The sequence below is a fragment of the Miniopterus natalensis genome, chromosome 8 (assembly GCF_054644295.1).
Source record: "Miniopterus natalensis isolate mMinNat1 chromosome 8, mMinNat1.hap1, whole genome shotgun sequence".
Classification (NCBI taxonomy): domain Eukaryota; kingdom Metazoa; phylum Chordata; class Mammalia; order Chiroptera; family Miniopteridae; genus Miniopterus; species Miniopterus natalensis.
Window position 1 is genome coordinate 62,309,864 of NC_142088.1, and position 14,144 is coordinate 62,324,007.

The 14,144-nt window shown below is 37.2% G+C and overlaps 1 protein-coding gene across 1 annotated transcript in view; it reads right to left on the reverse strand.

Annotated features, from left to right (window-relative positions):
• The window catches only part of ARHGAP15 (Rho GTPase activating protein 15), a 574,327-nt gene that overhangs the window by 531,332 nt on the left and 28,851 nt on the right, over positions 1-14,144 (reverse strand). Inside the window, exon 2 of the mRNA XM_016196534.2 lies at positions 13,429-13,607. Within this exon, the coding sequence (XP_016052020.2) occupies positions 13,429-13,593 (165 nt within the window). The 5' untranslated portion in view covers positions 13,594-13,607. The remainder of the gene's footprint in view (positions 1-13,428; positions 13,608-14,144) is intronic.

Below are 14,144 nucleotides of genomic sequence, written 5' to 3' on the forward strand. Positions count from 1 at the left end.
ATTTTGTCTATAAAGAACTGGATGGAGAATGTTTGTGTTTACTTTTTTTGTTTCACTTATTATGGATGTTACATGTCAATTGAAACCAAAATAAAAATTCTATCAAAGTTTTAAGGTCTTCAAGTTAAGTTTAATTAGAAAGAATGCAAAGCAAATAATAAGTAATAAGATGATTAGTCAAATCTAAGTTGACTTAAATTCTGTATAATGCTGTGAACTGTTAGGTAGCAACATTACTCATTTTTATAGGTTTGGTATGATTCCATTTTATAAGAGTTAGAAGTGCACTGCTTCATCACATGCAAAGTTGCTTTGCTTAAAGTTTTTAGAACTATTTAACAAAACTCACAAAAGTTAAATCAGAGATAACCCAGAGTAAACAGAATATTTATAACTTGGTAACAAGAAAACACCATTTCCATAGATAAGCAGTTATTTTTTGGTGTTTGTCTAAAAGGCAGCAAGATGTTTGTTAATTTATAATAATGTTAAAGTCTAAAATTGAAATAAAACCCAAATGAGAAAATCTGAATAAGAAAATTATTCATATTTAGTGATATAACAGATTGTTTTTACACTTTCAGTAAAATGTGATAGAGACCACATTTCCAAATGTAAGACTGACAATTGTCATCTTCTAAATTTCCAAATTTATAACTAACGATCGTCGTCCTCTGACTTGCCACACTATGCTGTCACCTGGAGTCAGTCAAAGAAATAACTGTAAGATTACAAACTGCAATGTCTTCCGGGCCATGCCTTTTGCTTAAATTGATGAAGATACAATAACCTCAACTAAATTTCAAGTTTTACATTTTCAAAACACCACCCCAGTAAAACAAAAAATATTGTGGGCAAAATTGAGTCAGTCACTTGGATGGTAACTCCTGCTCTAGACCCATTAGCCTCACTGCTCAGTGTAAATAGTACATATGAAGTCAATATTGTTCTTAAACAAGTCCTGCAACATAAGTAAGAAGAAGGCATCAGAGTTCTAGGTGCATGTTGGTGCTGGGAAGCTTGGATCTTCCAAGACAAGTTTCAGCTAGGCAGTCGGGTAGGAGATGGGGGCTTCAGAATTGGAAAGGAGAGCAAGTGTGGAGGGAAGTTCTGGTTCATAGTCAAAAGATGCAAAACAGTTCTCTTCATGCATCTGGAATCTGATCTGTGTTTCCTTGACCATTCTCATAGCAAAACTGCTTACCAATTATACCTACTTAAGAGAAAGAATAAATTGTGTGGCCTCAACAGAGCCTGTTTTGTGCATGGTCAGAAAACCTGAAAGACCTGAGAATCAATTTGCCTTAGGAAGAGCTAAATCTTTAAGCTGGTGAATTCATTGTTGCATTTCAATATGTTACTCAAAGAAATAACTTTGAGTTATTTGAGTTAATAGACAAAAATAACACGAATGATAAGGACTGCTAAGGTAGGTTTCATAAATTAGATCACTGTTTCCACAATCAACATCATAAAAATTCTACAATCTACTTGGAGAACAATGTTCAGCCAGACCCCAATGGCAAATATCACAATATTTTTTTTTAATAGTCAAAATTTGCTGAAAATTTTGAATGCTCTGTAAAAGTCTAAGTTGGGTCTGTGTTTAGTTTTCATGTTGAAAGCACAATCATAGATAGCAAGCAAACATAATACCATTTTAATTTTTATTTAAAAAATTTCAACCCAATTAAAGGTTTATCATAAATTCATTAAAGAAGGAGGGAAAATGGGCAATGAATAAAATTTAACTAGATAAGAATACTTGCACCTTAACTTGTTACCAAAGAAAGTACTTTAATAACTTGTATGTGCCAAAAAAGACAAGACATAGGAAATATATAAAAGTATGCAAAAGAGAGTTTAAAGTAAGTTAAAATGGAGGGGGTGGGGGGCACAATTTTAAATTAAAAAAAAATTATTTGAGATTTACAACCCACAGAAATCCATCTACAGGAAGAGGGAGTGAAGGTCTGTTATTTCACAGGACAATTTTAAACACTGTGCACACTATTTGTTATAAGATGTAAAGTACATGATGCTAACACTGTTGCTGGAGAGTGAGGAGGTGCTGGAGAGACACTGATGAGGTCCAGGAAGCGAAGGGGCTGAGCCTGGGCTGTCCCAGGATAAGGGGTCTACTTGATTGTAACCTCCAACAGGACAGAGAATCTTTTTGTTTTGTGTTCTCTGCTTTCAAAGCAGGCTCTGATATAAATAGATGACAAGAAATATCTGCTGAATGAATAAAAGAATGGATTGATAAGTGAATGGATGAGAGTCATTCACCTGCTTGCCCACTTTTCAATTTTGGGAACAGAGGCAGGGCTGGGGTGATGAACACTCAGTGAGCAGGAAATTATTAATGCAGGGACCTCAGGACACACCATTAGAGAAACACTTCCTAGGATTTTTGTTATATAAGATAGACAACACTCGGGTAAAAATAACAATTACAAAGATACCTTAAACATAGGGCTTTATTACCCAAAATATGTCGTAGATGAAAATTATAAGGATTTCACAATAATAATCTGTGTGAAAGGAAAGCTATTCATTAGTATTTTCAAGACAGGAAGAAAAATGTCTTCTAACTTTCTTTTTTTTTTTTTTCTTTAAATGATGGGGGTTAAGGATAGCACATCCAGGAATGTAAACTTCTTTCCTGTCTATTTGATCATGCGTTATTGGCATTAACACTGTCAATAATTCATGGTAAAAGAGGAAGTTGCCACGCAGGGTTACCCATTGTCAGGCTATGATCAATAGGTAAGACCACAGTGGGTGATGTATTATCACGTATCAGCCAGAATCACTTTCTCATGGATCTTGAAAACAGAAGCTACACTCAGTCTGTGTAACCTGGGCAAAGCTTGCGTGTTCATTACTCTCTCACTGCTGATTATAGACTATGCCTTGAACACATTTTTAGTACAGAACAGCTCTTGCTCCTGAGTCCTTGCGATCTGGCAATGGCCTCCAGGACTTGCCCCCGTGTTTTGACGTTGGCATTTATAGTTGAGCAAACAAAACTGTCACTTTGTTTTCCTGTCTTCCTATATCGGGTCACTTTGTGCTACATGATATGACCTAAGACAATTCAATGCAAGGAGACACATGTCCCTTCTCATTGGAAATATGAAGACTGCAGCTTCCTTTTACCCTGTGGGAAAGAAAGCAGGTCAGGTGTCCAAAAATAGTAAAGTTAGTGTCATCACTATCTCTCTTTCCCCACAGAAATAATATAGGGTCATGAGGTATGAACAGCACTAATTTCTACATGAAAGGGTAAAGAGAAAACTATGTTCGTTGTTGATATTTATGGTATTGTGCAAGGGCACTCAGATAACAGCAAACTACCTTTTCTGAACCCTTTAAATCACGTCCTTAAACTAATATCATCTTGCAATCTCAGGGGGAAAAATGTTGTTCACTTATTAAAATCACCTCCTAAGAGATAAATAAAAATAAAACATTAGCAGCCACTTGGCTTCTTTGTTTGACTTAGAAAGTTAAAATCGCCTGATACATTTATTTGTTTACTTAGTTCGGTTTTCAGAGTCAGGCTTCAAAAACAGTTTGATAGTTAAACATTCAGATTTGGTTTTGTTTCATTTTATGTTATTTTTATTTCACCCAAATGCTGGTAAATAAAATAATTTAGACATAGTGGTGAGAGGTCTGCATCAGCCAGTATAGGTTTTGGTATCAATGGCATTTGCACGTGGAAAACGTAACCTATCTTGGTGACTATAGTGGCCACCAGAAACAGCACGCTGGGGCTCCTCCAAGAAGAAAAAGATAGAATGTAATACTAATAAAGACGATGAAGTGCAAAAGGAACAAAATAACTCTGAATTTCTTCTCGGTTTGTTCACCTTCTTTCAAAGATTCTTCTCCCCTTTTCTGAGGATTCACAGGGTCTGGCAGAAGTAGGTTTACAGTTGTTTGGATGAAAAATAGTACAATAATAAATACATATTAATACAAGAATAAACTCTGCGTTTTGCTTACTCACAATTGTAAACCTACTTTTACCGCACCCTGTATATGATTTCTCTTTTACTTTAGCACATATCCTTAAACTTGCTTGACATACGACAATCCTACGTCCTGTTATGATTGAAATCCCATATCTCTTCCCTGATGAACTTACTGCCAGTGCATTGGCAGTGAATGGGAATCATAAAAATCCATCACCTCCGAGGAGAAGCCTATGAGACTGCACGTAGAGAAGATGCCTTGTGGCTGGGAGAGTGCCACTGTACATTTGTGAACCACTGGCAAGATGCATTAATGTAAAAGCTATTGCCTCTTCCTTACTTGGTATTGTTTGGAGATGGTTCTGCTTACCAGTTTTTAATATCCCTTTTGAAAACTGACAAGTACTTTACCCACATCTCTTTAGGAACACAGGGATTGAAAGGCTGGATAAAATACTTTCATGCTTCCCAACACAAACCTGAGAGGATAATTAAACAGATGGTAACAATAAACTGAATCTGAGCACATCAGGGACTGGAGTCCCTTATTAAAAGCCTTATGCACGGAAGGGAGGGGGAAAACAACTCTGGGGAAGTGTTTTTGCAGCCAACACCTTTATATCTGCCTCGACCTCAGAAACAAAAGCTGACCATTTAGGGCTTGGTTTCCCACCACTTGGGAGAGGGCACTCCAAAAGTCTTCTGCAGACCCTGAGGAGCAGGAATGCAAAGATGCCTCAGGATTGCCTTCAAAGATATCAATTTTGGGGGTGGGGGCAGGGTAGAAGGGAACCAATGGGGGGAAAAAAGGAGACATGTGTAATACTTCCAACAATAAAGATATATTTTAAAAAATAAAACTGCAAATAGAGATACATCTCCTATTATAGTCAGAAACTTTAATACTCATCTATAACAAAAATATTGGTTAAAATTTATAAGCAGGAATTATCTTCTGTTTGCTAGTAAGAACAGAGAGTCTTACAATTAGATCAGTAACAAAAAAGAGAGAAAGAAAAGATGTCAGTTTTAGATACACCAGTTTTGTAGCTGTCAGTTCACCACATCCCCACCCCTCCAACACACACATACAGGCGCGCGCACATGCATGGAAACCTAAGTCGGAAGACTTATGCTTCAAGCACAAAGCTATTTCTCTATATGAGGCCTGAAACTAGGTATTATAGCTTCCTGTGATGACACAGGTACTCTGAATATTGTCACCCTCATTCCTGGCAAAAGAATGATCTACTTATTCCATCCTTGAAACAAATGGGAATTCTTATTTCTCAGAACTTAATGTTGTCAGTCTGTTCTGAGTTAATCAACAGAAGAGGAAAATTGAAGCAATCTTGATATTTCAGCTTTTTTTAAAAAAAATATCTTTACTGATTTCAGAGAGAGGAAGGGGAAGGGAGAGAGAGAGATAGACATATTAATGATGAGAGAGTCATTGATCGGCTGCCTCCCGCATGACCCCGACTGGGGATCGAGCCCGCAACCCGGGCATGTGCCCTGACCGGAAATCGAATCTCGATCCCCTGGATCCTAGGTCGATGCTCAAACGCTGAGCAATATTTCACTTTTTAATGTATGCGATCATTTTTCCTAGAATGTAAAAATGAGCTCAAATATATGAACACTGTGTCCATCTCTCTGTGTGTATATGTACGTATAGAGAGATAGAGATGTGTATATAGACTATGTATGTATACAGTATAATGTGCGCATGAGCACACACGGACAGAAAGAATCCATTGTATGCAAGAAAGGATCTTGTCACTGTGGAGCGTTGCAGTGTTATGGTGCCACCACATGCAAAAATGTTATTTTGCATTACATAAGGCACACAACCTGGGGCATAATCAAGTCAGTGTTTGTTCTTCTGTTTTTCAACCTGCTTCAGTTCTCCGCTTCACTTGGCAGGTTCTTTGAGTGCCATTTATGAGAAACATTCGGCATCAGTACAGCAATGAGTTAGCTTAACTAAGTGCCAGCAAGCAAAATACGACCTTCAACAACTGTGTTTTAGATGAACTGAAGTTATAATGATCATCTATTAAAGGACATTGTTTAACACTGAGGCAGGTGTTAAATAGGAAAAGGTACAAGGTACAGACAAATGTAAATCAAGTGGCAAACACTATTTTTCAGCTTGCATTTTACCTCCCTGCGGTTTCCCATCACCGTATAACACCGTCCTATTTTAATTTGGGGGGGTTTGATACTTAATACATATAACAAGACTGATGCCATCTTCTGTTAGAATCGTACCTAACAACGACAGGCATCACCTTAGGAACTTGCTATGAAACTCTCTCAATAATATTGACCATGGTGCCAAAGTTATTTTAAGAATGAAGTGTATTATATGAATTAAATAAGAGATTGCAAATGATTTGGTGGCACAGCATAGTTGCTGCCACACAGAGCAGCAGGTAACCTTTTTTAAATGAGAATGTACACTTTTAGATTACCGATGATAATACCAGGGGAACCGGGACTTTGCTCATCAGTGATTCTCCTTTATGTCTGCACTAAGATGTGAGACGAGACCTCCGGCTCTGCCTCGGTGCTTCAGAGCCTTTGCAGGCCGGCGAGGCTGTTTTACCTGTGATCTCCAGTGCTGTTCTGCCCCCTTGTGCTGCTGCAGTGAACTCAACAGAGGAACAGTTTGTCTTCATCTCTGCACGTGAACTACAGAAAAACCCCGCTGTCACTTCTCACTTTTCTGGCGAGTTCAAGGTCAGTGTCTAGCTATTTTCGGCTCATCTCTTCTTGATCCATGCAGAGAAATGACAAGGTAACGTGATTCGGGGTCAGCTGTATTACAGGAACCGTTACATAAACGGAGAAAGTGAAAATCAATCCTAGCTGACAGTGACTTCGGGATAATCAACGCTCACTGGATGCCTCTGTCAGCTCGCCTGCATCAAATACCGTGTGACTTCTGTCAGATCCCTTTAATAAAACTATATTCTCACTTTCAGCAACCTAAATAAATATTTCACTTGAGCTGAATTTTTCGACTCTGTTAGCCTTCCAGATTTGTAAACGATGTCAGTGATTCCTTGAAAAATTCCATGGGTGATGCCCATTATCCTGCAGTCTGACGCTGACCTGAGATGCAAGGTACTTTTGTAAAACACGACCTTATTCTGGGTGACTTGTGAGAGCTTCCCTACAGGCTGTGATATCCTCAGCATTGAACTCAACACCCTTCCCCAAATCATCCTCAGCCCTAACTGCTCTCTTCTCATTCTTGGTATCAGAGCCCCTTCATCCATCATTTCTCGTTGAGAGATTAGGTTTCTTTCTCCATTTTAGATGTTCATCATTGCTTTCCTTTTTATCTCTGTATTTCCTACTCGAACATTTTCCGCTAATACAGAACTGGAAAAGCGGTATCTAGCAAGATGTTCCCCATTAGTGGCATTCCCACTGAAGGCACCTGATATGTCAGTATAGGGACGGAGCTATTTTATCCCACCCACCTTGTGCTCCCTTGAAACTGTGAGGCGCAGAGTACTCCACTGAAGTACAATTTACCATAATATTAGTTGTCAGTAAATTCAAAGACGGAACTCCTAAAGCTATAAAATGGATTAGAAGCAATTTAAAAAAGAATTAACAAACTAGAGTAAGAGTATACTGTCAACAAACAAATGCTCCATCATAGGACTGTAATTTGGAATTTTAATTACCCCTCTGCTTCTGTAACAAAACAATGTCTGAACTGGCAGCGATTTGAATCTCTCACAGGTCATTGAGCATTCTAGTTAATTACTCTATGAATAGCCTGTTTTTCTCCCCTCTGGAAACACGTTTCTAATGGCAGTCAAGGTCTGACAAATGTGTCATCTACATAATTAGCTAGGAAGCAACACAAAACATTAAACATGCTTTGTGCCGACAACTATCAAAACATTTCATTTGTTGTCAATTATTCATTACTTTGTAGGTTCTGAAGGGGTTGTTATTATGGAAATAAGTCCAGATGCTAACAAGGTTAGAGTTTTGGATTCAAATTAGTAATCAGAGGACTAACTTTTTAAAAAATGTATCTCATCTCGTGTACGTTCAGCACCATGTTCAATCAGTAGGAGATTACAAACAAATTGAGCTATGCTCAAGTTAAAATGGAAAGGGTGCAGCCACGTATGTGAAGTCAAGAGCCCAGGCTCTTTCTCTGAAGTACCAACTCTCCAGTGTCGTTGTAAACTTCCTGAACCTTTGACAAGTCCAATTTGTGCTTGGTAAACAGAGTTAAAGGTTTTCACAGCAGGAGATGACATGGAATGGCACAGGCAAGGAAAGAAATCTCTGGTGTTTTTTTATTTTTCCCCCTCATAGGGCATATTATGTAAAAATCAAAATTCAGGCTAATAAAGTTTTTTTATCTGTTCTACTTACGTTAGGTAACCCTTTAATTTCTTTTTCTTTTTTTGCTCTTTCTGAACTCCTGTTTCTTTTATTATTGTTTTAATATCATATAAAAAGCCAAGTATTTTGTTGAAAGTAGCACTCCTGATGTGTATGGGGGATATAAAAAGATTTCTCAACAAAATTGACCTCTCAGTGGCAAAGAAAATTGCAGTGGAAGACACATTATTGCGTCCTCATATCTGAGGCTTGGATCTATGGAGAGGCTCACTCCACTGTCCTCCAGCTTTTCCTTATAAACCAAAATGGCTTACAAATGTCATCCACAATAGTCCAATAAAGATTAGGAACAAAACACTGTCCTTACACTGATGAGATAAGAAAGATTTAACTGCAGAATGCAGTGTATAACAACAGCTCATAAGGCTTGTTCTTGAATCAGAAAAATAGAATTCAAATTATATTTGTGTGTGCCTAGAATTTAATTGAGATGATCAGCTTATTTTCTACATAATGTTTGATCAGATGCCTGTACTACAGGGCTAGATGAAAAGAAAGAAAGAAAACTAACTCTACCAGGAGAAATCAAGAAGACCCGTTATCTGCAGGGTGTGCAAAACATGTCAGGAAATAATTCTACCCTGAGCACCGAGAATGCCCAGTTAATAAAAAAATAAATAAATAAATCAGCCACTCACTAAGACAAAATAATTGTCTGTATCTATATTTTTCAAAGCAGAAAGGCAGCCACATCTTACATTAAATAAGACACATTAAAATAAGCTTTAATAATCTTTATGCAGAAGGAAACTAATCCATTTTCAGATCATACAATCCACAGCAATAAAAGGAAATCATCAAACTAAAAACAATTTTAGAAATGGCTGCAGACTCTCATTTAATTAACATGCAACAGATCATATATTTATGAGGAAGTCAAAATATTTAGGAAGCCTATAATCCTGTAAGCCGTAATGTGGTATAAAAACAACAAATAAACGCAAAGTGTTACTGTTATCCATGCCTGCCTGATCAATGGTTTTCACATATTGATCTATAAATGGAGTTGACAGTCTGTGTTGGCTGCACATTTTCCAAGCAGCGCTATTTTTGCACAAAACCAATACGGGCAATTACCTTTGTTTGAGATGCCAAGTTTTATCAATTCAAAGTGATTTAGTGTCATTTTAATTAAATATCAGGATCCACTTCAGGACAATTTATACAAACAAAGCTTCAAACCTAACTATAGGCTTGACTTGAAGTAAACATGGACGAGTCATACAGTCTCATAATATTTCTCAAGAACTCTGCTGAACAGAAGGCTTATATTTTTAGTAGCAACTTTTATGTCTGCCTTTTTGGCTAGCCACAACTTTGGCAAGTATCCTATAATCACAGAAGTAAGAAACAAAAGAAAGTTGTTTCCTCTTTTTTCTTATAATAGATTATAAAGAAACATGAAGGAGCCCAGACTGTTAACAGAAGCAAAAGGAATCTTACGTGTTCATGTTTAGCAATGGTTCAAGCTAAGTCTTTATCTGAACACTAATAGAAAGATATTTCCCTGTCCATAATGGCCACGAATGAATTAATGCACTTCTGCAGGGTTTACAAGATGGAAATGGTGAATATTCATACATGTTGCTGCTGAAGCCACTAGCATTAAATGCCGAAACTGCTCCTCCCTGCAGATCCTATGTCTGCAGTTTTCCGACTTCAACTATTTAAATTCTTCATTAATATCTATTCTAAAATGTCTGCTAGGCTGGGGCATCGCTCTTATAAATAACATTAAAGCCACATTAAACCTTTTGCATTAGCTATTTGCTGGATTACACATTAGCCTTTTAGCCCTTAAAGAGTCACACTTCACGTGCACCATTTACACTCAGTAAGCCTTATGCTTCTGCGGTTAACACATTCGGGTAAAGAACAGTTCACCTTTAAGAGGGCTCACTCCCTGCCGGGGGTGAGACAACAAACCACTGACACCCAAGGGTGTCCCTTCCCCACCAAACGGAGGTCTCCAGAGCTCTCTCACATACAGGCAATTTTCTTGCTAACCATGTCCTCCCATGTCCAAATTTCCTCCCTCTTCGATACTTCCCTGGTAGTAAAGTGGCCTCTTTGAATTTTGAAAAGGCATTGATCTTATTAACCACATAAAAATGATTATTTGGTGTTTAAAGAAAATGATGCATACCACCCAATAAAATAGTAATGGAGTATCGATACCTGCTTTACTGAAATGCTTCCCTGCAGCACTTAGGTGATCAAAACTTTTAATTTAACAAGTAAATTCACCTATGCTTGCAGGGCTTAGGGTTGAATAAATACTTATACGGACATTTCAAACTTTTGCTCCTAGATTGAAATGCAAACAAATAGGCTCTTATCACGTATGTAGAAGTTTATATTGTGTTCTGGGTTCACAGTTATATTAAACATACTTATAATTGAACAAAATAAGAAAGAGGAATTTGTGAACTAACGACAAAATTATATAACTGATTTGACCCTAGAACCTTTTATCCCTTTTTGTGGCAAGTTAAATCTTTATGAACATAATATCATATTCTTGTGTTATTATATACTCCAATAAGTCCATATTAGATTTGCATAATTGTCATGCCAGTGAACAAATAGTATATATACACACACATATATATGTGTATATACATGTATACCATGCATATTAATAAGATGCATAAAGTATATATAGTCTCTAAGTGTTAAGTTTTTCCTGTACAGATTAAATTATGTGTGTCTGTTACAACAATCCATGCTACATGTGAGTGTGTGCACACATTTTTAGTGTATATTCCTAAGTTTGAAATCTACCCCCTTGACCTCACCCCAGCCTTCAACTTCTGAAAAACCAAGCTCTTCGTTTAGCCTGAGCAGATATTGTCAACAGGCTTGTTTGAATAAATATGCCAAAATACGTTACATTCTGTCAGTATCTAGTCAGAAAATTGTGCATGGAAAAAAGAGATGAAAAGAACTGAGACAGAAAGAAAATTAGTGCCATGGCAAGCTTTCAATACGGTATTTCTGAGCCAAGTTTTCTCGGTGAAATGACATATCCTCACTAAAATACCCTTTTTATATAATTATGCACTGAGCACACATAACCAAAAGTAACTTATTTTTGCTCCTTACCGAGGAATGCGTATTGCCCAGGCTAAGAATTAGGAAACAAAAGCTGGGATAATTATGGCCAATTTAACTTTGGAAAACTCTTATTCTCTAGCAGTCCGGCGTATAACCCCCCAAACTAAAGTTATGTAACAAGGTAATATCAACAATGAGAAACTGCATGATAAAATCCTGCCCAAAAGTGAAAAATGCTAATTTTGTCTCATTTAGCAGCTGGATACAGAAATGCTCATTAGTTTTAAGAGGGTTAATCCTTTTAACTTTTGCATATTGATATGCCAATTATGCCTAATTGTACAAGAGGCATCAGTCAAGGTAATAGTGCATAAACACATGAAAGTTATTAAGTACATCCCAACATGTAATAAAGTAGGTGTTAATTGGTAGCTGAGTTCTGCGGGCTATTGAGGTGGATAATTCATTGAGAGATGGATCACTTGTAATTTCTCTCCATAATTCCTTTTGCAGTCTCATGCTGTGATGTTTTCATGCTTGTCAAAAACAACTGCGGCATAGTGCCTTTTGTTAAACACAGCCAATAAAATATGTTAGGCATCATTAAATATACTTAACTTTTAAACTTCTTCAAAGGTACAGTTCTTACTGATAATACATTATAGAGATTCCAATAATTTACTTTAACCACTGTCTCAAGTTCCTAGCTGAGGAACATTTTAGCTGGTTCAAAAGCAGTGTCGGGCTGGCAGTGTTGTGCCTCCCAGCAGATGATACTTTTAAATGAGAAATAAATAAAGAAAAATGCATCTCTGGATACCTTATCTAAAGATGTATCTCGCACTCCCAAAATATAATCACTGGCTTCCTTATGCTAAAGTTGCCTTTAATACCTGAAGAAGGAATGATTAAAATCATATATTTCTCAGGTGCCTGAGATGATTGTGGGTTAATTTTGCACTTGAAATTTGAGTGAAAAACAGGGAATAAATTTAATTGGTAACATGCTACTCGGTGAGTTTATCTCATTTAATAACTCAGTTAGGAAGCTGAATATTTCATAGGCCCCTACGATATTAACAGAACACACAATTAATAGCTCACATGTTTCTGCAGAGTGACTAAAAAACCCAGCCTGTCCCCAGCTAACCTATTTCTCGCTTTAGCTCTCACTGTGAGACACAAAATAGATCTGGGGTCCAAAAGAATGGCTAACATTGCATAAATAATTTTGTAACATCCTATGGCCTCAGCTGCAAGTTACCACCATTATGGAAGAAAATTAACCAGAGGAGACTCATCGCAATCAGTGTGTTTAGAGGCTCAGGATGCGTGCAGGGGCAGGGACGCAATTGGCAGTAGAGTTCATCTCTAACTATTTTATTTCAAATCTTCCTAATGACACATTATCGAGACAAAATGGCTTCCTCTCCAAACCTTAAATTGCCGCACCATTTCAATCGTTTAAGCTCATTCCAAATCAAACCCTAATTTCCAATATCATATATTGCTGGGAGATTTTAAGAAAGAAATTGTCACATTTTTTTAAAGGACTTTTTTTTTTCTCTCTCTCAGTTTATTCTTAGCTAATTTTAGCCTCTGGCTTTTCAAAGTGATGTACTGTATTTGGAAGTACAAACACCACATGCTAGCATAACCTCATTATTTTTATGACACTGAAGCATGATAGTGGAAGCCCTTAAAATGAGTCAAAGGTGCTCTTCGGTCTGGCTCCAAATCCACTTTATCACTCTGGATTAAGCTCATCTCTTCTCTCGCAACTGGGGACATTATTATGACTATAAGTAGACAAGATAAAATACATTACAAAAACAGTTTTCTCATGCACATTCGGAAAACAAATAAAACAAGGCTAGTTAGATTTTTTTTTTCTTTACAAAATTCTGTATTAGGGAACTTGGGGTATTAAGGGTCTTTGACTTACAGGTTCAGTGACCTTCCCAGCATCGGTGAGGATCATAGATTTACTTTGGCTCAGCCTGTCATGGTGGCTACTGGCACTTTTTATTCTCATCTGCACAGCTCCAGTGCCTTGGCGGGTGGGATTCAGTGTTTCTACAGAGGTATCTGAATTTGTAGATTTCTGCATATTACAGTGTTATCCTGATAAGATATAAAAACAACGTATTATTCTAAATGTGCACTTTTCCATGAAAATCTCTTGGGGGAGTGCACATCCCTATTGATCAGTAAGGTACAAAAAATGAAATACAAGTCTCCAGTTTTCTGAGTAGTAAAGAAAAACTTCATTTCTTTGTAATTGTTTCAATCAGTTAAATTGCTGGACAGTATTATACATGCCAGAGGACTTCAAAGTTCATAGGTAGCATACCCATAATTTCACTAAGGAACTAATGGTAATATAATACAATCTTCCTTATAAAGAAATGATGTTGCCAACAAGTCATCTTTAGGGTATATGATATTTTCATTCACACTTTTAGGTTACCCACCACATCCCACTCTACTTCCACAGGAAAACCAACACTTTTTTGGTAAACAAATTACCTATGTCAATAAAGTTAAATTTAAGTGAGTAGAATTGGCATTGTAGCAAACCAAGCTGGTCCCAATGACCATCAAATATGGGGGCTTGGTCTTATCAGCATGGTGCTTAGCCCCAGCCTCCCCCCGCCCCGA